This window comes from Plectropomus leopardus, chromosome 7, assembly GCF_008729295.1.
Source record: "Plectropomus leopardus isolate mb chromosome 7, YSFRI_Pleo_2.0, whole genome shotgun sequence".
NCBI lineage: Eukaryota > Metazoa > Chordata > Actinopteri > Perciformes > Serranidae > Plectropomus > Plectropomus leopardus.
Window position 1 is genome coordinate 16,359,778 of NC_056469.1, and position 24,338 is coordinate 16,384,115.

The 24,338-nt window shown below is 41.3% G+C and overlaps 1 protein-coding gene across 5 annotated transcripts in view; it reads right to left on the bottom strand.

Annotated features, from left to right (window-relative positions):
- ptprub (protein tyrosine phosphatase receptor type Ub) overlaps positions 1-24,338 on the bottom strand; it is a 191,668-nt gene that overhangs the window by 56,448 nt on the left and 110,882 nt on the right. For all 5 annotated transcript variants that reach the window (XM_042489529.1, XM_042489528.1, XM_042489527.1 and 2 more), the window contains 4 exons: positions 19,549-19,723; positions 15,146-15,439; positions 3,263-3,580; positions 427-536 (listed from right to left, as the gene is read on the bottom strand). In XM_042489529.1, the coding sequence (XP_042345463.1) occupies positions 427-536; positions 3,263-3,580; positions 15,146-15,439; positions 19,549-19,723 (897 nt within the window). The remainder of the gene's footprint in view (positions 1-426; positions 537-3,262; positions 3,581-15,145; positions 15,440-19,548; positions 19,724-24,338) is intronic.

A 24,338-nucleotide genomic window follows, 5' to 3' on the forward strand; every position in this document is an offset into this window, starting at 1 on the left:
CAGAAGCCTGAGGCTAATTACTACAAAGAATGACAAAATTCAACCTTCCTACTATGGCAAAGACACTACCCCTCCTACTCTGCCCTGTTTGGCTTTCCTTAATATTCTCACTTTAACCAATCTCACTTTTCATGCCTAAACTTAAACAACCAGATCAACAAAGGCATAGCAGAGCACTGTTTGCCTTTGCCATAGCAGGAAGGTCCCCTGATGTAATTCTGTATAATATTTAGCCATATGCTTCTGTTTCAGAGAATTCTAAGCCTATTCTCTGAGAAACAACCCTTTGGGGCAAATGATTTAGGATACCAGGCTGCTGAAAAAAATTTTGACGACTGGGACTTTGGAATTATGAGCTGTCACATCGGTACTCCAGTTTTTAAAGTGACAGTACAGAGAAATTCAACAGTGTCTGTCTGGGCTCACCTCATATTGGGTTATAAGGCCATTGGGCTCGACGGGCTCCTCCCACTTCAGGAAGATCATGTCATCCAGCGGGGTGAAGGTGAGCGACTCTGGAGCTATGCCTCCGGGAACTATAAGAAATTGTCAGAGCAAACATTTGTCGGGGAAATTGAAGTGCTAATCCCATAGTGAGCCTCTCCTGTCAATATCACAGAAGTGAATGTCACAGTGGCTCAGAACAATGCACCACATGAGACACTGAGACAGCCAGAGAGCAGCAGGAACAAAACATCAGATAATGACACAGTTAATTTATGAACTGCATCAAGTATGTAACCACAACACAGACAAGAGAAAAATTGTCTAAGATGGATATTATCATTTTATGTTAACCTTCAGTGAATATATTGATGAATATGTAAGACACTTGCTGGTAAACTTGTTTCTGAATGTCACTGAGAGGACTGTCAATGCCTGAACATTCAGCATTAGACTCTGTGAACAGTATTTTTGGGGCCATGCAGTTGCAGTCCCAGTCCCCACGGTCTGTGTGAGCGCTGCACAGAGGAGGACTGTTATGTGAGATTCAGGCCTGAGGCTAAAGCAAGAGCTGAACAGCTGAGTCGACTGTTATTTTTTGAATTGAGCTAGTCTGGAGGACAGAGTTACTTATTAAGGCTTTTGGAGAAAGCGTTCATAATGGACATGCACTGTATGTTTATGTACATATATTTATCTTTTATTGCTTAAAAAAAGTCCTTTTCTTTTGCTTTCTCACCCTACTCTTGATCTTTTTCTATCTTTCTCTGTAAATATCTCTTTCTGAAAAATCTTGTTTGTTTTGATTTTTTCACGGCAGAATTGATTTCTCTCTCAGCTGCCATGCAGACGATGCGCTGCGGCACAAAGGAATAATAGGAGATAAGAAATAAGCACAAAATCCTATCTCAGGGTTGCCAGAGACTCAGATATAATGTTTTCTCTTTTATGTTATTTTCGTCTGAAAATGAAATGGATCTTTTGTAATGCTGATTCAGCCTCAGTCAGATGGTCACCCTTTCTGCATTGTGTTAGAGGAAGAGAGAGGAGTCGGCGTTAATGCGTTCAGATATTAAGGAAATTCACTGCTTACGAACCCAAACTGATTAATATATGAGACTGTCTATTTTATTCATATGTGGTGCCCTGGATTTATGTTTAAAAAGACATTAAAACTTTAGAAACAACCATCACAGATTTAGCTAAATATAACCTTGAGGTTCTGCTTGTGGGCAGTCTCCGGTCTGTAAAGTCTCCTGTATGACATTTATTATGAGAACTGTTAAACATTTTTAAGTATTCTGGTTTATCTTTTTGACATCACACTCGGCCAAAGCAGCTGTCTAAAGTAAACCCATGTGATCATAATTTAAGATATGCCAATGCTAACCCCAGGTCACTGAATAAAAGGTTAAGAAAGTATCATGCACATGAAGCTGGTAAGCTGCCAGGTCACTTTGCCTGAGACTCTTAACTGAATTTAAAACAATAAACATTATGCTTAAAGAATTTCGCAGACACCACACAATATTGTAGCACACATCGAAACTACTATATACGATATAATTTAAAATCACTGGACAGTAAGATCACATTTCTGTGATATGAAAGATTTTTTTTTTTTTTGGCGGAAGTAATGAAGACGATGTGTAAATACGCTCAGTTACCAGGTTATTAGATACAGAGCACATTGCTAATATTAATGCAGACTTCTGGCAAAAAAAAAACAAAACAACATAGGCCACAGATGCTACATGACATATTCATCGCAGCATGTAAGCAGCAAAGCACGTGCAATATAATCAACTGGAGCTGCTACACTGACCACAGAAGTCCCTTTTGCCCGTGTAGGTACTGCGCTGCCCAATGCTATTTTTATGTAGCTGGTCTATTTGGGTTTGTTTCTGTGCCCACCGCTCTGCAGGCCTCTAACAGGTAAAAACGACATAGAACATGTAAAACAACATGTAAAACATATGTAAAACATATGTACAATCTGTTTAAAAATGATCAAAATTAATCCCTGATTGGACCAGAGGCAGTGCGAAGCAGCAGAATAACCTTGTGGGTGTTTTTACATTTCACATTTAAATAAATCAATCAAATCAATGCATCCTGTAGTTAAAACAATCCAGTTAATTAATTCACTACCAGTTAATAGAGCCTGTGCCTCCAAACTCTGCATAAACAACTGCATTATCACTTGGCGAATCTCAACATGCACACAGTGAAGCTGGCAGCAACCACACGCTACAGAAACAGAGTTTCTGTAGCAGGTTTCTGTAGCAGGTAAAAAAAACAACCTGTTCCGCCCTGCCTACATGACGCATCGAATCCTTGCCTAATGTATTTTGGCTGTTATACAAAAGCCCTAGCAATAAATCCTGCATTCATGAAGGGTATTATGTTCAGTTTTTGTTGGTTGAACTTGATGGTCATTTTGAAAGCTGTACATTGTTGTGCTGTTTAATTGTATGGCATTATACATAGAGATGTTTCTGTTATTTAGCCTACATCTTACCCTCGCAGTAGATGCTAAACAGTTGTACAGCACCATCAACTACACCCTGAAAAATGATCATACATTTTAAACAACAGCTCCCCAAAACAGCTTGCAAAAGTGAACATTGTAACTTTTTGAGGGTTTATTGCGGTAGAGTTGTCGTTTTTCGCTAGGTGTACCTAATAATCTAGAAACTAACTGCATGTATTTATGTTCAGGTGATAGTTTCTCTCAAATGTTCATTTTGTAATGATATTTTTCATTTTTAGTTTTTCTTCCAGCCTATGTTTTCTGTAACCTCCTCCAGAGACTTACTGTCCTCCTCGGTCTGGAAGGTGACCTCTCTGCCCTCTTTCTTCCCCTCCGGGTTGGCCAGTGACAGACGGACATGGATGCCGTGGTAGGGTGGCAGATCACGCAGCGTGAAGCGTGAGGCGTTGTGTTCCACTGCCAGGCACTCACGCACGGTGGTATTGTGGCCTCCGCCGCCTCCCGCAGTGGTGTAGCGGTAGCACAGGGACACTGAGTAGGTGTGGCAGCGTGTCAGATTGAACGCCAAATTCTCCCACTGCAGGGACAACTGCCTGGACTGGATATCTGTGGCCGTGAGGCCCCGCAGTGCTCGCATAGGCTCTGAAGAGGGGAAAATTGAAGAAGGAAGAAAAGTGAAAATTGAGTAATAAAGCAAGGACAGACAAAAACAAACAATTTCATGAGAAAAGTCCTGAAGGCACAATAGTGAATTTGAGAAAATGAAACCACAGGTAACTTTGTTTTATTTTGAAATATTTGATTTCAGACAGAGCAACCAGCAAATGACAGTGTCGCTGATGTCCCAGGACTACCCCAGCAGTTTTTCACTTTTTACCCTTTCCTCACCTTTCTAACTACAAAGAGTAGATTTCACAGTTTAATTTACTAGTCCATGTGGTTGGGAAACCACAACGGGTAAAGATGTCAACATTACATACATTACAAATAAATAAAAATCAAATCAATTCTTTAGTATTTCTGTTTTGAAGCCTTTACCAATGTGGGCTACATTGGTAAAGGCTTTATTGTTGATTAATCTGATGATTATTTTCCCGATTAATCGACCAGTTGTTTAGTCTAGACTCTATACAATACCAGAAAATAGTGGAAAATTCAGTGTTCAGTTTCCCAAAGCCCAAAATTATGTCCTAAAATGTCTTGTCTTGTCCACAACCCAAATGTATTCAGTTTAATGTCATAAACAACCTGGAAAATATTTCTATTTCTATCTGAAATCAGAGATTTTTTTTTCTTCAAAAATTACTCAAACTATAATAATCACTAGCACTATTTTCAACCAGTTATCCAGAAGCATCTGTATCTTGAAAACCCATTAAAGAAAGCCTTGCCCCTCTACGCAAATTACTTGGTTTATTCTCATTTGATTCATTTAAAATAATCCAAACTCTGTTTTAGTCCAGTTATTTCATTTTTACTATCAACATGGCACATTGTGGAAAGCCAAAACAACAAAAAAAATGGCATCTTCACAACACAGTTGTACTGATTTTTAAAATATACATTCATTCATACATTCATTGGAGAGAATGGTCTGAGGTCATCCAATGATATGCATGTTACCTATGACTTACTTAACTTTTCTTTATCTTCAACTAAAATAATCTCTAAAAGCAAACTGTGTTTAATGGACTGAACCAAAACATCACCTGTGTTCTATTTTAAATACACAAGACCAAACAAAAGAATAAGCATCAAAATTGTACTTCTTGTTTTTTGTAGCTTCCTATAAACCAATGAACAGGTTTGGACCAAAGACATTAAACACCTGGCGGAGAATATGAGCACTGGACTGGGACTAAAAATGAAAGGTACTGCTTACTCCTCAAAATATCCCAGTCATCTGCAGATCCACCTAAACTTTCTCACATCGTACCTATCTCACTCCAAAAAAAAGTTTCTTATAGCCCTTTTCCACCAAAATTAGCACCTGCACACAGGTTTTTTAAACACAAGTTGTATGAAACAGGCTTTAGACTGCTTTCCCTCTGCCAGTAGAGCAAAGCTGTGTACATGGCTCTGCAGCAGATGACTATGTGTGTGTAGGGCTTGTTTTGGTGTGTCCCTTTGATGTCACGGACAGGCTGGAGAACAGGTAAGCAGAACACAGCAGCATGGATAGAAACTTATGGTGGTTACTTCTTGTCTATCTTTTACTTAGTCTATTTTTCAAACTCGGCGCAGACTAATTTGGATTGATGTTTGAGTGCTGTTTAGGTGGATATGAGCGGTAATAAGTGATGGCTTGTCATTGCATCAAGACGGTTAGGGAGCAGAAATTTACATGTTCTTGCGGTTGTTGTATTTTCATCAGTGCCAGAGGACATAAATACCTGTGAATACTGCATTTCACCCAGGTGTGTTTGCCAAATTTACACGTTTCCATCACATAGATGAAACAGATGTTAGCAGGTTTTCTGTGCAGTGGAAATGAGGCTCTGATGAAAATTACTACATTGCCAATATGCACTCTTTGTACAGTGTGTCCCATTGGCTCTTTTATGCACATTTTGGACTCGTAAAGACTGATCTTTTTTTTGGTTTGCTCCTTATTGACAAAGATTTTGAACTGTAAAGTGCCATGAACTACTACTCTATTGCTACTGAATGACTTGTCTTTGCCGAATATATATCACATTATCAATAAAGTATCTTACTAGCCAGCTTAATGGCTGAAAAAAAAGAAAAAAACTGGCATAGAGCTGGAGGTTTCCACACACTCACAAAATCCCTGTGGTTTGTGTAAATTCAGTGTTGCTGGTGTGGAACTTTGGGTGGCCGGGATGCACGGGGCTGAGGAAAAAACTAAGTTATCGTAGACAAGAGCCTCAAGTATAATCCAAGAATTTATTTAACTTTATTTTATCATAGCTGCTCTCCCGTATGTTACTTTTTGACCTTTTCCCTCTTTTTTAAATGTATTTATTTATTCCCTTTGTCATCCAGACCCACATTCCTTGGTGTATTAACTAATGATCTATTTAGGGTGTGGGATGTAGCTGCCCCCATTCGTTCTGTTTTGTTTTTTGTTAGTTTTGTTAAGTTTGATTTTCAATAAAAAATCTGATCACAAAAAACCCTCCTCCTACATGCTGCCATAATGCCCTGCCACAGTACAGAGGTCAACAGTTTGCTGCCAGCACAACACACCCACATCCCCCATGGCAGAGCAGGAACTCATGCCAATTGCGCTAATTAATCGGACAGGCTGCGGGTTGCTGTCGCACTCCCACAAGTCCCCGCCTCCGTGTCGCTGAGCAAATTGACTATCCAGTAGTTTTACTTCTTTGCCCTGAGGTTTAATCCACTCGCATACACACAAAAATGCCAGTGCAATACAAGGGCATTCACTTCCGCTGGTCACTTTTACTGCTGGGTCAATGCGGTGGCCTGTCGCATATTTTTAGAAGGCAGCAAGTTAATTCTGGTCACTGCCGGGTTAACCCTGACTTTCCTCTGACTAAAAGAACAACAGCTCTGTCTTTGATATCCTCCTCAAATGTAATGGCTTGCTGAAATACAGAGAGCCTCTATACGCAGCAGCACAGACCAGCCAGTGTTCAGGAGGACGTCGGAAAACTAAAGAGAGTCTGAGTTAAGCCAAGGACATCCTCAGTATCAATGGAGGCATTTATCAGTGGCCATTATTAACACAGTCAATTCCTTTTTGTCAAGCAATATGCTACATAATGTATTGTATTGCTTTATTCTTTTAATAGGCCATGTTGAGTAATGAGCCAGGGAGGCAGGGAATGACAGCAGAGATATGGGGTACAGGGAGAGATCAGCGGAGTTTGAGGTTACTGGCCAAGGTCTTCATTCCTTCACTGACTCGCACACTCAGTGGGATTCTCGCTGCAGCACAGATTAGTGCAGGGAACTTAAATAAGGCGGCTAATGCATCACTGAGCAGGGGCTAATGCACTAAAACAAGAATTATCTAAGAAAATTGATTTGAAAGGTGCTCTGTAGCTCTGCAAGGACACACAGATACACACACATCCACTGTATAAAATAATTATGTAGCCCTATCTCTTTATCACCCTTTTTGAAATCTCTTTCCATCTCTCCTCTCTATATTTTATGTGTGGACATGCTCAAACACACAAAATCAAAACTATATTTTTTTTATCTTAGTGCTATTTATCAATCTAGATAATTTTGGTGTGAGTTGCTGAGATTCAGAGATATTGGCCATAGCGATGTGTGCCTTCGCTCAAATATAATGGAACTAGATGGCACTCAGCTTTTGTTGCTCATAACTAAAAAAAAAAAAAATTATAACAGTGCTCTTGACAGTGTGAAAAGTAAACATTATTTGCGTCCTCCTAGGCTGAGCTGTGATGTAAGCTAGCTCAGAGATGCTAAGTCTGCTAGCATGATATGCATGCTTCCCTCTGCACAGTGATACTGTTGATGGGAATAGTTTGTTACAAAGACAAAAGTTTCTACATGAAACTGCTAACAACAAGATGTGTGGATTATCTTGAGTAACTGGGTCATGCTTTCTGGAAAGTGGCATTGCTGTTGAGTTTTTCAAATGTATTTCTTTGGTGCTTTGAGTAATATCCAAAGAAGGCCGACATCTCTACGGCTGATATCTCACTGATCTCTCTATAACACTTGGCAACTCACACCAAAACAATCTAGATTAATAAATAGCAATACAGGTAAGAGGATGGGATGAACTGTCCCTTTAATACTGCCTGTGGTAGAGCAATTCTTTCAAAGTGAAACTTTATGACACATCCAATCCATACTGAAGGCTTCTGCTGTCACCAGCTTTCTCTTTTAATTTGCTGTCTGGCATCTCATATTCGATGGAAATATGACCAGAGCATTGATCAGAACTTCATCCAGACTAATGTGACGGCAGATAAATGGGTGGGCACAGTAATCGCAAAGTAGAAGACTGCACCCAGCAAGAAATGTTAATGTTCCATTGTTCAGTGTGACTGAGGATTGTCTTAATGGTGCAATTGATAGTCTGCACAGTCTGAGAGCTAAATAAAGAGAGGCATTTAACTGCTGAGTTGATAAAAGCACCGCCGAAGAGGGCACAGTGTGCTCATTGTGGGTTTTCTCAAAGTGGACATTTGTGCCAGCCCCTTCCCCTTGCCTCGTCTTATTTGTGTGTATGCCACAGGCACTCCCCTTGGCACCCTGTGGCGTGAAAACTGCAGCCGCCCCAACGTGGCCGAAAGCCCAGAGCACCATGTTGATCCTTGGAGATTGGAAGTTAGAGTGGATGTGACAGGTTCTGGTTTATTATCTCCCCTAAAACTGTGACATGGAACAGCAGCAGGACAGAGTTGCCTTAGATTGCATGCATCCATGGAGGGGATCTGCACTGACTGTGTCAGACGGGAATACCAAATTTATACAGACGTGCATGCCTATACCCAAGCGCGAGCAAAAAAACCCGAGCATGCATAAATCCAAACACCCCATATGTGAACATATAGGGAATTCTGGCTCAGAATGGAAGACATGATGAACAACATGCCAAGAAAGGCAAAGCACTTGTGCTCCTAATGTGCCTAATTTTAGTCGGGCTCCACTGTTGGCTCCCTCTAACAGACCAAGAGCATTGTGGGCAGGGGCTTTCCAGAAGGTTCAGTGACCCAGCAGCAGGTGGAGGCCCATTAACGTAGTTTGGGGACCACCTGCAGTACAAATGCTTGCCTCTCCTCTGCGATTTACTTGAGGGGCTTCAAGCTGTGCTAATGCACCGTGCTGATAATCACAGCAATGGCTCATCAAGCACACCTGGATGGCCATCAGAGCCAGGCAGAGACCATGTTCACATTCACGGCCATTAGTTTTACAGCACCCGCACGAGGACGGCTCGCCTCCGAGAGGAAGTGTACGTGCACGGCGGCGCTGGCTAGCAAACATGTTTGGGAAGGAGGGAAATATTCAGCATGACCATGGAAGAGTGAGATTAGTCACGGTGGCGAGACACAGCTTCTGGAGAGGAAATTCACTTTCCTCCTGAATACAGCGAAGGCTCCAAATTTCCCTTCTGTTCACTGGATAATTACCACCTCCCAGAGATCACCGCAACACCCCCTCCATCTATTTTCTCCAGTTTAAACCTAATCAGGGCAACAGCGAGGGGGTGGGGGTGATCAGGATTCAGCGGTGGAATGTGGGGTCAGATGGGAAAGTGTAGACCAGATGGTTTGGAGGTTGGGTCAGGGGGAACTCTGGAAACCAGGTGGTGATTAGAGTCTCCTGCAGGGTCAGGAAGGTGAGATACACCAGGTGGAGGAGGTGTACAGCGTTGCAGCTTACTGTAAAGTGTATAACACAGCAATACGCCCAGGTAAGAACACTAATAGACTCACACAGGAGTCAGTCAGATGCAGCTGCAGTACAAAAAAACAAATCCAACCATCACTCACTCACAGCTTTGCTACCTCAGGAAAAACCATGAGACAGAACGACTGGCAAAATTAATTTCACCTATACTTCCTCTGTATTGAACTAGTACTGCATCTAAATGCTCTGTTTAACAGCTCAGCAAACACAGCAGTATTACTTATCCCACACATGGTTGAACAAGCTAATGTCACAGTGGTTGAAATGTAAATACATCATTAAAGGCTGAGTTTAGTGACTTTCACAAACACCGATACCAGCAACTGTGAAAGCAATTTCCGCACGCTGTGGATCCTCTCTCGCTTCACCTCTCGCACATTCACTCTCCTCATTTTTTTACTGTTTCACTCTCTTACTTTGAAAAACTACCCTCTCTCCCACACACATACTCCCACACGGCAGCTATCCCTCCACTCTTCCCTCTCTTTTGCTATCGACTTTTTCTACTTTTTTTTTTATTGTGAATTTTCTGTGTCTCCTGAGTTGGGGCGGGTGTGCAAGAATCAGGGAGGGAGGGGTGTGAGCTCAATCATGGCGCCCTGATGAATGGGGGGTGTCTTCTGCTGTTGAGAGAGGAGAGTAGCTCTAATATGTCATTGAAGAGGGGGCCAGGGAGGCTCTACTGGAGCAGGGTAGGGAGATATGTGAGGGATGGTGTGTGGCAGGAAGAGACCGTCGGGCATAGAAAAGAGTGATGACCATGGAAGACTCAAATCCACATACTGCCTTTGGGTAACACAAAGCTCTCCATTTCGTGTGCCTGTGAGCATCACACACACATTGCAGATGCAGGCAGCTGTAATGACTACCCGCACGTCTGTGTGTGCATCTGCATCAACACAGTGCTCTTTATGCTATACATGTGCACATATATTTAAAAGGAAGCATGGGTGTGGCTTGCTTGTGCCCCGCTCATCTCCCTAGCTGCTCTGCGTCGGCACGGTGACAGATGAGAGAGGTGCACAGATGTGAGTAGGCGGTACAAAATGTTCAATAAAAGAAAAAAAAAAGCCTGATGGGAGGAATACCATCACCTGAATGACAGATGAGAATGAAACATAATTATTTAAATCAGAATTTTACTGGAATGATAGGGGTTCTTATAGTTTAAAGGGATAGTTCACCTGAAAATCATAAATATATATTATCCCTCTTACCTGAAGTGCTATTTATCAATTTAGATTGTTTTGGTATGAGTTGCTGAATTTTGGAGCTATCGGCCGTAGAGATGTCTGCCTTATCTCCAATATAATGGAAATGGATGACACTAAAGTTGTTGTGCTCAAGATGCTAAAAAAATACATCTAAAAAAAACTCCTTCAAGAAAGAGATTTCCAGAAAGAGTTTTTCAGATGTATGAGCAACTAAAAGTCTGGGGACTCCAATTCAAGCTGGTTTGGTTCGCATACACACTGCACTTTGTCAAACGAATCAAGGGAAGTAAACACGAGGTTCTACTGACTGACAGGTGACTGCTGATTGCACAGTTTTTTCATTTGTCATCATGCATCATCAGGACCCACGTGGGGAAATCAAATTACGTGACTGACAGAAGTTCATGCAGGCCTTTAATGCTTATAGAGTGTTAATATTTATGTTCTTTGGTTTCTCAAAGAGCTCATAAAGAAATGATGAAACTGATGGCAAGTATTATTAGGCAGCTATTTTTAGACTGTACATCGATCACTTTATTAGGGCCACTGCGGGTGCCCGATCATAATTGCTTCGTTGTTATGCTCACACATTATATAAGACAAATTCTGCAAATATGTTCCACTACAGAAGAACTATAAAACGTCTGCATTACCTGCTGCTCGGGTCTTTATATGACTGCTTCTGAGTGAGTTCTGCAGTGATACTGATGACAGAGGCCAGTTAGACATTCCTGTCCTATTGTTTTAATAAGCTTAACTTTTGAAAAGCTTCACTCAGCAGAGGAGTTTGACTACTTTAATAACCGATCATGTACAAGTGCGCCCACGCTGCTGTGCTGCTTCGTGCACCTGTAGCGGCAGTGCTGGACTTTGTCAGGATCAACTATGAGATGATCAGCAGAGGGACTTATTTTTGGTTCAGCTGTAGAAATCCTGCTAAAATCACATTTCTCCTCAGTCCTGTGGTTGGTTCATTTTCATTCACCACAAATGAACCGCACCAGAATTCACTTGATAGCAGACAAAGGTTCGCTGTTTCTTTCTAATGAACTACACTGACCAACCGTATCACTGCACAGAAGGAGATGTGCATCTACTGCCAGCTCACCTAACACCACTCAGCTAGCTAAATTCACAGCTCAGCCAAGGAGGACTCCATTGAGTTACATCTAAAGTTGTCATAAGCATGAGTGCAGTGTCCTTAAGGAGTTGCCTGCTTCCGTAAAATATTTCAGTTGGCAGGTGTAATTTGGTAGTGAAAATAGAGTTCCTACATGAAACTGCTCACAACCAGGTCTGTGGATTATCTTGAGTGACCAGGTAATGCTCTCTGAAAAGAGAAATTGCTGTTGACAATTTTAAATGTTATTTTTTGGCACACTGAGCACCACAAGCCAAGTGCCATGTAGTTCCATTTTATTCCAGTGTAGGCAGACATCTTTACGGCCTGTATCACTCAAAAGTTGACAACTCACACCAAACACAAATATAATATATAAAGTACAAAAGCTAAGAGAATTTTTTTGTTTTTGTTTTTTTTTTTTTCTCATTTTGGTGTGAACTGTTCCTTTAAGGGGAGATTATGCTTTTACTGCAAACAGGAAGTAGCGAGTAAGCAAAAGGAGCTAAAATGATCACTCTATTCTTAAATTAAATGAAAACTGATCAGAATTTACAGTATTTTGATCAATGATTTATTTTTTGTCTATTAATTTCAAGCAAAACTGCCAAATATACCCAGTTGGTTCCAGATTGTCATGTGCTAGGATTTGTTGCTTTTCTTTGTCACAGTAATGACGTTAGGTTGAATGTCTTGACTGCTGTTTGGAATTTATAGCCTTTACTATTTCCTGACGTTTATAGACAAAATCTGAATTTGCTTAATGTATAACAAAACCTACAGATTAATCAAAGCAATAATTAGTTGCAGCCCTACAAACTTATCATGAATAGGTGAAGTCATAAAGGTAGTATATTGTCCAAAGTGATGTATTCCCCTCATTGTTTGTTTTATAACCATTTACAATGTGTATCTGTCTGCACTTTGATTGATACAGTACATCTCTAACACTGTCACCTACAAATTCTTGTCCATTTATTGTGCATGCCAAACAAAATTCCATCCTCTTCAGTAGATACCAAAGAAGCCTGCTTTAGGCTAGCCGCTGCAGTCAGCCAGCTGTTATCTTTAAATAACCGTCAAACCGATATTGCCGTGCTGGCAGCGAAAAAATCTCCCTCTCAGTCTCCTCAGCTTCAGAGTTCAGAGAACGCCAGCGATAGCAAATGTGCCTTTTCTTAAGAGATAAGTGTATGCAGAGACTGAGTCCGAACTTGTCTATCAGCTCCTCTCTGGTTCAATTTTAGCAGATTATCGTGACAGATGCAGCCCCATAATGTAAAACTCTGAAGTTTTAGTGTGTGGCTGTTGGGCATCAGGACTTTGAGCCGGGGATCTTTCATGAATTCATTAAGTGAGAAGAGGACATGCTTATTGATATTATTTTAATCTAGATTAACTGCCTGAGCCTGTGCAATTTAGAAAATCACAGAGCAGCGTCCTGGGGCAGGTTGCATTGAAGACCCTGCTTCCCAAACAGTCGAGTGTTCAACACACTGAATTCCCTTATCCAGGGCTCTGGGGGACTGCATCACCTAAACAGTGCACATTGTAATTCCACTAAGCACTACACACTGCATAATGGGTCCTTTCAGAGGATTGTCCCTACCCAATAGAAAATCTCATATTTAGCAAGACAAACAAAAAAACCCAAACACAGGAAAAGAGCAAATACACTGTTTTCTCTGCAAACACGACTACATACTACATGATTCAGATACACCTACAAATGTCTTCCATAGAACAGATGTAGGTGATAAGGTAAACAATATTCCATAATTCAGCTTACAGTAAATAACATACGGATGAATGCTGGGTGGTGGGTGGTGTGTTTTAAGCTTGCAATGCAGCAGCTATCTGGCCAGCAGAGAGCAGTTTGCAGTAACACTGCCATGTCTGGAGCCAGGCACTCTGTTACAGTATATAAATGAGCAAACAGGCTTATGAAGATGTGGTTGTGTTAAACTCATCTTAACTTGTGCTCCGAGCTCTATTTTCTAACATCACATGCAATCTAATGATGTTATATGACATACAGTACAACACTGTAATACATTTGATCAGAAAGAAATCTTTTACAAAAAATAAGGATTTTTGTCTGCTTTTCTTTGTTTTTCTTTTAAGATAATAATACTCTCAGCACTGAGAAGAAAAAATCACTTTTTAGTCACGCTGTGCAATAGGGCAGGGCAAATGACAAAAAAATAAAAAATGTTCACATTAAGTTGATATTGATCAATATCAATATGAACTAATGAACCTTCCATAAAATGGAGGGTTCATTAATTTAACTTTAGGCTAACTCAAGAATAAAATTTATTTAACCTATAAAATAGAACAGCTTTTAACCGTGCAATTATTCCTTGGTTTAGAATATATTTTGTGATAAATTCAAATATTGAATAACATCTAAAAGTAAACATTTAACTTTGCAGACATGCTTTATGTGCCTTAACAAAACAATTCAAGTAAGCTTGCCTTGTAACTAATCATATTGGTCATTGGGAAGGCGCCTTTAAAAGGTTAAAGATTTGTTCTTCCGGTCTTTGTTGGTACCAACTAAAGGCATATTTTGCAGTAGGTCTTAATGTGCGCTTCTTTGAGATATCCAAACCACTTCTACATAGACCATTGATTTTGTGTTACCTTTTATGTCAATAATTTCCTCAGCTTTGGAGGCTAACATGAGTTCACTTTCATCAATTTAGCATGATGAGCTCCATGGTTGTGTAAAACAAACCCAGTGTGGATTAAGAGAAGGCAGCAAGTTAACTCCCGGAAGAATAAGATGTCACATTTCTGGAAGTTTGTGTTCCGCTGTTCAACAGGAGTTTAATAAATTGATTGTATTGTCTCCCTTTCTGTTGCACGTTTGGATAATGAGCATTGTCGCTGCTGATTCCAGTAAAACATATCTTAAAAGTATGTTTCATCCCCTCTACTGCTGGCTCTGCTCTGAAGTTACGCTATTGTCTAATCTGTGTGTGGAAGTCAGCCAGACCCTCAGACAGGCAGCAACACAGGGACTGACGACTGACTGGCTGTTGTCAAACTTCTTTCTGCTGTGATCGGCCTTTCAATCTATTCATATTGAGGGAAAATATCCAAAGTTTATCAGCCCTATTAAAATAAATTTTATCGCGATCCCCTTTTAAGATTGCTTCATTGCCCAGCCCTGCCATACAATAATACCTTTACTTGTCAAAACAGACAATGCTACGGAGCGCCCAGTAGCCCAGTTGGTAGAGCAGGAGCCCCATGTACAGAGGCTACGTCCTTGCAGCAGCTATTGCGTGTTTGATTTCAGCCTCGGCCCTTTGCCCCCCCCTTCACCCTTACAAACTGTCCTGTCAATCAAGGCAAAAAGCCTGAAAAAAATGAGCTAAAAAAAAATAGACAATGCTACAGGGGTAACACACTACAAAGATTGGGAGCCACTGCACTGGGCAACCACACCCTGTCCAGTTGCGCAGTGTGTTAAAAGCTCACCTGCACACTTGGTCCTGCTCACGAGAGGCGGTCCAGGCGGGCCAGTTCCTCCCTCTCCAGGCCGAGTCAGGAGCACACTGATGTGGTACTCTGTATCTGGATCCAGGTGCCACAGCTTATAGGTGACCATGTTGACTCCGTGCACCTCTGACCACGGAGACTGGCTGGCACGGTACTCAATCTCCTTCCTGATAATGGGGCCATCTCCCAGGATGGAGTTGGTGTTGAGCTGGATGATTAGGTAAGTGGAGCCGGCGCGCAGCAGCTGGGGTGGCGCAATGGGGGATGGAGGTACTGTCAGAGGAAATGAAAAGCAGTGTTTTGGTTTTTTTTTTTCTGTTCAAACACAAGTTCATAGTGGTGAAAGCATTTGCTGATGAGCCAATAACACTGCTGCACAGCCAAGGGAGGCAAAGTTGTGATATTAATTTTGTTAATCAGTTGTATGCAAACAGATTTCTCACTATGTTAAATCCACTGAGTCTTAAAATGAGACTCGAGAGATTGCAGGGCGTGGGCAGGTCAAACTGTGTTCAAATAGCCGATTAGTCATACCTATTAAGAAGGCGTTCAGAGCCGTGCATACATTTTAGTAATGTAGTGAGTGAAAAAACAGCTGTGCATGCAGTGCATTGGACGTATATGATCTTTGTAGCTGAAGGATTAAGTGCTGTACATCTTTTTCTCCCAACTGAGTGTTCTGTCCTTGCAGCTGGTAACCATGATGAAAGAGGAGACTCTGCATCACTGTCGGTAAAGATTGCCAAACCCGAGGATTAATTTCCAGAGCCCACCGGTCAAATGTCACTTACTGGCAGATCCAAGCCAGTGAACAATTACACGGGCAACAGTGTGAAGGAGGGAAGGGAATGCAAAAGAAATGAGGACAAAGCATGAGAAAAGATCAGAGTTAGATCTGTGGCTGTGACTAATCCTTCATTCCAGCAGAGGCGCCTCTGTCTTTTATGGTCCTCCTTTCTGCGAGCTTTCTACATTACCAGCACCTCACCTCTACTCCTTACTGCTTCCCTTTGCCTTGAATAAGCCTGCAGCAGCTCATCTTTGGAGTGTCAATGACTGCATCCATAATGAAAGGCTAAAATCAGGCCTTAGGCTAAGCAGCCAGTGGGGCCCAATTCAAAACAACTCACTCGTTTCTTTCACTGTTTAATTCACAGCTCAGTTTGTGCTCATTTATTCTGTTTATTATACATTTCATTTTTCCCTCAGTATATTATTAGTTGGCCTTTTCTTTTCTCTGTATATGCACCCATTTTCAAGCTAAACACTGCTTTCTGTTTAACTGCAGATTTCTCAGCCCTGAGAGTTATGCTTACAAGTTCCTAAAAACATCATCAAATGTGCACAGGATCAAAATAAAATGTGGGGCAAAAGCAAGAGCCACAAATATATCGTACCTTAAAGGAAAACCTCCCAAACGACTATTTGTATATCAACTGCTTACCTCGTGTTACCTTGAATTTGTGAAGAAAAACATGTTTCTCTCACATGTCTACATGTCTACACAGTGAACACAGGATCCAAAAGCACAGAATTTGATGATGAATTGGGGTAAAAAGGGTCTGCAAAAAGCAAAACTATATCAAAGTATCCATATACAAACTCTCACACAGGCAGCAACAGGCATGGATGAGTGACAGCAGTAGTCCTGGCCAATGAACACACTGGGAGACTGGATTTCACTGGAATGCATAAGCAGAGTTCAAATGCACTTGCCCAGGTGTGTTTCTTGTCTGTACATGAGACTGTTTATGCAGAACTGTTTTAGATAGTAAAGTTTAGGGAAAATGCATGTGTTTGGAAATACTGAGTGAACGACTGGATGAATGAGACTTGGATTACACTGCATGAGTTGCGTGAGAGTTTGTAAACGGATGGTTTGATATTTGCTGTTGTTGAAGGTGGCCCCCTGTGACTTCAGTTCATCTAGAATTTTCTCTGTGCATCGTGGAGGCATGGAAGAAAAACAACATTTTCTTCACGAGTTCAACGTAACCCAGGATGAGTAATTGATGTACAAATGGTCTTTTTGGGGGTGAAGTATTCCTTTAAGAAAGATGAAAACGCTTTATTCATTATGTGGACATGTTGCTGTCCTCTATGGGGCAATAAGAGAGCTTCATCATGATTCCTACATGCAATCTGCAGTCTTGAAATTAGTGGATCCAACTCATTAGGGGGATGATTAGGCTTTTCTTATCAGGGCAGCTGAGGGAAAGGGATTTATGAAAGTCTCGTTAAGAACTCGTACTCTGCTCCTGTGAAATAGATTACAGGGTTACAGGCATTTGACTTGAACATGACTTACAGCCGGCCATCACATCTACTCGTGCTGCGGCATGAGCCGTGCCAAAAATAACATCTTTCTACTGATGAAAAAAGCAAAAGGCAACAACTGCATGGATACAATAATACTTATTTGCTGAGAGTGTGAGCACATTAAATGGGATTTCATGGCCTTCTATGAACACATTCAGTGACTCCTCATTTACTGGCAGCTGCTGGTGAGAGGGTTTAGTAACATTTTGGCAAAAGTGCTCAATTTTGTGCTGTGCCAATCAGCCTGTATCACAATACTAAACCGAATCCACGCTTCCATATCAGTCAAAGGGGTTTACTTAATGCTTTAACAAAACAAGACTGGGAGTCTACAGCCATGCTCGCAGCTCCGTGTGGTTCACACGGCGCTGCTAAATGCTAACATTAGCGTGCTGACATGATCACAATGACCGTGGATGCTATGCAGGTATAATGATTTCTCAATCCACAAACTTAGTTTGTTTTTTTAGTTTAAAGGGGACCTATTGTGCTTAGTGTGCTTTCAGGTTCACACTTGTATTTTCAGTTTCTACCAGAACATGTTTAAATGCTCTGATATGATTAATTTTCGTCAAACTGTCTGTGCTGGAACACCTGAACACCTGTCTGAAATGCTATGAAATGCAGCTGTCTCTTTTAACTCCTATTCTGTAAAAGCTCCGTCTGTTCTGAGTGGTCAGCATTTTGGGTTCTTCTGTATCTGAGCTCTAGGCTTTACTTCAATTTCATTGCAGCCAGAGAATGACTGTTAGGAGTTTAGCAGCACTTTCTACCGTGAAAAATTAAAGAAAAAAAACATTGGTCTGGTCTGAAGTCTAAGGTTTTTGCTCACACTTTTACATACGTTAACTTTGTTATTTGAAACTTTGGCCAAATTTAATATAACTATCTTACACAGTAATGTTATATATGACAGAAAATAAGGGAAAGCATTAAAGGTCCCCTTTAACGTTTGCTAATTAGCACTGAATCCAGAGTACAGCTTAAGCTGATGGAAATGTCATTACTTTTGCAGGTAGTTGGCCAAAAAAAAAAAAAAGGACTAACAGAACTTCTGACATTATGATGGCACTAGAGAAAAGGTTAAGGGATCACCAAAGACATTACACTTCACCCCAATAAGGGACATGAATGTTTACATTAGATTTCAAGCCAATCTATCCAACAGCTGTTGAGACATTTCACAAACAACCACATGACAACCTGGACACATCAATTCGGAAGCATGAACATCTGTGCAAAATTTCACGGCAATCCATCTGACAGTTGTCGAGCTATTTCAGTCAGGGCCAAAGTGATGGACAGATCAATTGCGCAGCCAATATTGCCATCAATAAATTTTGCACTCTCTCTAAGTCTCCCCTGCCCTTACATCAGTCATTTAAAAAAAATGTAATATCAGCAGGAGCACACAGAAGAGGACACGGAGATTGGGAATCCCTTATTTCCCCTTCTCATCCTCCCTTTGCTGAGTGCTGGAGTTCGTTATGCCATCAAACCATCCCACAGCCATGTCATTACTATGCTGTCAAAGTGGTGTCAGGCTGTGGGGTGGAGTGAGTAATGGGAGTGAGGTCACCATCTGTGGTACATGATATGACAGGGGCTGCAGGAGTCCAAGTCAAGTGAGCAGCCTTTTGACAGAGAGCTGAAGAGCTGAGTATGGCAGCCTATTTGACAACTCCCGCTCAGAAAACAACACGTGTCAGGCAGATTGCATTTGCCATCCAAAGAGCCTTCATGTGTGTCGAGCACCGTACAATTGTGAGTCTTACGGAAATCAGTTTGAAATAGGTGTCTGTGATTTCCACAATTGTGTACAAAAGATGTCCTATGGGTAATCTGAAATGTGTTCACACTAGTGGCCATCACTGCTCTGTTTCATTTTTAATTCTCCTTTGAATCACACACACAGTAATCTACTGTGACCGAAAAGAGCAGAAAATCATGTTATCATAAAACACAGCAGGAAAACTGATGGTCGGTTGGGATGAAAGAAAACAGAAGGGAGGAAAAAGACCAGAAAGAGAACAATAAGAGACAAAACAAGAGGAAGCATTTACCTTTGACAACGAGTTCAGCAAAGTTTGAGACCCCAGAGCCCCTGGGGGACTGAGTGACACAGCGGTAAAGGTCTTGATCCGTTCGCTGGACGCTGTCTAGCTGGAAGGATACCACAAAGCGGCGGTGACTCAAGTGCTTGACTGACGCTGTTGTTAAAATGTCCCCATTGTGTCTCTGAAAAGCAAGAAAGGACAGGGTCAGAGAAAACAGGAGGGGTCATCATGTCCCTCTTTGTCACACACACTGAGGTTCATGTCATCTCATACAGTGTATCATGTGTCATAGTGACACACACATACACACACATTTAGACAAAGAAACAGTGGGCAAGATTAGTAGTACTGTAGTCCCTCGTATGAGTGAAGCTCCCAAACCCAAACACTTCCCATGATGCAACTCAATTTAAACTCTCTTCTTGCCCTTCCTGCCTGGTAAACGCTCACACCTTTCAAACTCAAACAAGCGAATGTTTTCCTTTACCTTCTTTTCTTTTTCTTTGCCTACATGGCTTTTCTGCTTCCTTATTTCTTTCCTTTCTCTCTTACTTCCTTTTTTAATACTGTGCCTAAATGACATTATTTTGCACACACCATCCAACTTCCACAATTAACATACACAGTAGGTAGTGAAGAGGGTTGGCAAAATTACCAAAATGCAGCCCCCTTATTAACGTGCCATCACGCTAAAGTTTTTAAAAGACTTGTCATATGGCATAGATGTATTATTCTTTTCAGGGTACCAGAATATATGGTGCACTTTTTTATATTATAATGGCAGACTCCAGAACGGAAAATCCAGTAAAAATTAACAAATAAATGATTACGTACAAAAAGAAAAAAAAAAAAAACAAAAAAAACAAAGGGGAAAACATTTCACACACATATCTTGATTCTTAAGAGACTGATATCCATTTAGTGGAGTTAAGCTGAGTTCTCGGATGAAATGAGTATCCGGTACAGATGACGTACTTTTCACAAAATCAGCCAGATAAAAAGTGTCAATGTCTGTGCTTGTGATGAAGGAAAATCCTCATTTGGATGTTGTTGTTGTTTTGTAAATGCTTTTCCTGATAAATAATAAACACAGCAACTTCTAAACAACCCATGTCAGTTTTAGATTTTAAATAACAAGTTATGCATAGGCCCCATCCATTTTTAGCTTAAGTCCCACCCACTTCTGGTTTTATTCTGAGTACAGATACAGATGATAATGTATTCTCTCATCTCCACTATTCAAACCTGTCTTCAGTTTCAATGTAAGCCCAGAACCAGTCCCAGGGAGGAACTCGTTCTTTCTGATCACTGCTTCGTTTTCTAGGCACTCATAAGAGAAGTAAATAAGATGCTGTTTCTGCCATTGAACTCAACCATTCTTTCAGTTCTGGCTATTTGTTTCCCTCCAGTGTGTTTAAATAACTCGACAGACTGTCGAATAATAACAGAAAAAGAACACTTGGATAATGTTGGTGTTATTTGGGCTCGGTCCCCCAGTAAACATATCAGAGCATTTCAAATTGAACCAGCGCAGCATTTCTGGTCTTTACGACACTGGTTTAGAGGTCCAGGAAACTAACAGACCGATGGCCTGCATTGCCTAACAGCCCAGTTCAGACCAGATTAGTAATAGACCAGTTAAAACAGACAGCTACTTGCAATGCGCCAGTCTGCAGCATTTTAAAAGCCTGTTGGTTCATACAAGTGCAAAAAGACAAGACGGTGTATCACCTCTATGTAACAGCTCTTCTGTTCTAATTCCCAGCTTTTCAGGCTCTTTTGGAACTTGATATAATTTTTAGCTTCTTAAAATATGAATGGAGATAGTGAGACACTTGCTTCTTAGATTAGTGATCAAACAGCAAAAACATAAACAAAATGACCTGAGCATGGTATGTGTGACATATGCGCACATATGGCGAGCAGCGTTTAGCAACACCACACCATAAGGTTTAACCGGTAAACCTGTCGACAGGCACGGGGACGGGGTGTTGCTGTCAGGGAATCATCCAAATACATCATCCGGGACATATTACTGACTTGGCCGGCAGACTTTACAACAAGCTGGTTGGCTGGCCGCTGGCGAGTCGCAGGTGACACCATCAGCCGGCCTGAGTCAAGCTGAGACGGGCCAGTTTATACCGTTGCAGCTTTTCACTGCAATATTCTAAAACAGTTTTGTTTCATTGTGAATCTTTGATCTGACCCGGGCTTAAATCAATCAAATCTGTGCATTCTGATTGTGACTCGAGTGATTGAGATACAAGCATAAGGGTAGGACAAGACAAGAGACAACAGTCGGAGAAACAAGAGAGTCAGAGAAAAACAATATCACATGGTGTGTTTTAAAGAGAGAGAAGTAGACAGTGATAACAGAGCTTTTAATCAAGAATGGACAGACTCTTTCATGTTCTTTCCTCCCACAGGCAGCTCAGTATGTCTCCCCGCCCTTCTGTCAGTTTCATATTGGATCTATATTATTCTCTAAACCACATATCTTGGGAGGGCGGTCCTATCCTCTGTTAAAAAATTACACATCGCATACTGAACATACACACTCACACACACAATCACAACCTATAAACCTGGCCTTGTGTGCAGTCATTGCTCAGTGAACTCCGGGGACACTCAGCTCATAATGTAACAAAACACCCTTAAAGTATCGCTATCTGGGTCAGCTCTTATTAGAGCTGTGTGATTAAAAGGAGGATTGTCCAATTGTGTGCAATTTAATTAGAACAGCAGGACCATTTCTCTGATTTAATCACACAATATGACAATCAGACATGCTTTAATAAAAACAAATGAAATCTTGTTAAAATAATAGTGATTATGGGGGTAATGTATGTCATGAGTGCTGTCCCTTAATGGATCCCATCTACAACCGCAGCCGTCCTTGGTGTGCAATGTTATTGAACCAAAACATTTAACTGCTCGGCAGTTAGAATTGGGAGACAGATGGGCTTTGATGCATCAAGGTTTAATCAGTTTAGTAAATAGGCTACCGGATGATTAGCAGCATGTAGACCCTGTGTTTTGGTATAAACAGTGGAAATGGCTGTGAGGCAACTGCTCGTTTTAACATAAAGACTGAACATGACAAAAAAAGGGAGTCGGGGCAGACAGTGAGGGAAATAGTGACGAGCAAAAGACAAAAAAATCCAGTGTAATTCAAATGAATGTTGTATGATGCGCCTTGCTGTTGCACCATCAGAGGCATTTCTCACGTTGTTCCACACCATTAAAACCACTAGCATCTGTCAGGTCCACGTAGCCTCAACAAAACACATTGAATCTGACACTATTTTTTTCATGTTTTCAGGCCATTCTCTTTGTGTGAAATGGTGGACATGAATCTTGATGCTCATACTTTTGATCTGTCAGTTTTAAGAGAATCCAAAGCATGTGAGCATGCTGGGATTAACTTGGAGACCTTTGGGTTATGCTCGGCCATCACGGCCTCTGTTGTGCTTCTGATTTAAGCCTTCAAAAAGCCACAGACCACAGAAACCTCGGGCCGAGCCTTTGCAAACAAACACATAAACATGCACCCCCATATTAGGGTTAAGAAGGCAACTAATCTTGTGACCACAAGGAAAGAAGAAAAAAAGTTAAACACTCCCTTTATCTTTTGTATCTCCTTTTCACTGCCTACCCTGCGGATTACTGAAAGGAGGCAGGGGAAAATCAGGATAAATTAAATAAGCATGAGATCACTTCATGTTACGTAAACAATCTGGCTGTAGCTAATTGGCGAGGAAACGACAAAACGATCTGTTAATCTGGCAAGCGTGCGCAGCCAAGACTGTGCTGCAGCTGGTACCGCAGACACAATGAACACAAAAGGGCACAACAAAAGGAAACAACAGTGATGCGAGTTCATATGAAGAAAAGCGCTCAGACAGACATGTGTGAGGCTGACAGAGCAGACAGTGAAGGACGGTGAAGAGGACAGCAAAAGGCGGAGGAGAGGCAGCAGAGGAGTATTGCAGCGGCCTGGAGATCTCATTACAACAGGCGTCCGTATGGTTGTGCTATCTAATTACCCAAAGCATTTGTCTTCATCCTTGTGTTGTGACCAAATGGTTGGTTTGATAAAGCGTTCAGAGTGGTGGGAATGAGGACGCTTCAATTACATAAATCACACACCTCCTAGTTTCAAACAATACAGTAGGTCTGCTTGAGATCAACCATGATTAACACTAGCTGTAGTGGGTGGTAAGATGTTGGCAGTGAATGTGCGGCTGAGCAGCGCTTGCAGAGTGAGATGGAAAAAAGTGGAGCCCTACAGTACAATGATGTTTGGTCCTTTAATCAGGGCTATATAAAGAGGAGGATTTTGAGACCACAGAGTTATTCCCACCAGAGGTAAGGACTGCATGACCTGTCTGACCTTCACAGAGCCAGCCATTCTAGATGAAAAGACAGATATCTAAAAAACAGCACATGATTTGAATAAAAACAGGAGGCAGTGAGGAAAGCAGAGAACACTGTGATCCTATAAGCAATGTAACTTTTCAAAGGCAGTGGAGTGAGGAGGCTTCAAGGCCTTCACGGCCTTCACAGCATTAGAACTCTGTCTACAATCTTTATTTAAGCACAAGCGCGTCTGGGACGCATAATGATTCAAAAACAGAGAAACCTTGTTGCAGTGGTTATTTAAGGTAACACCCTTCACTTGAAAATGGAGTTTTGTATGGAGAGCGTTCAGTTACACATTGCAGTTTGAAATGAAACTTCAACTTAATGATTTACCTTGTATCAGGTAAATGTTGAAAGAGAAATAAGCTTATAGA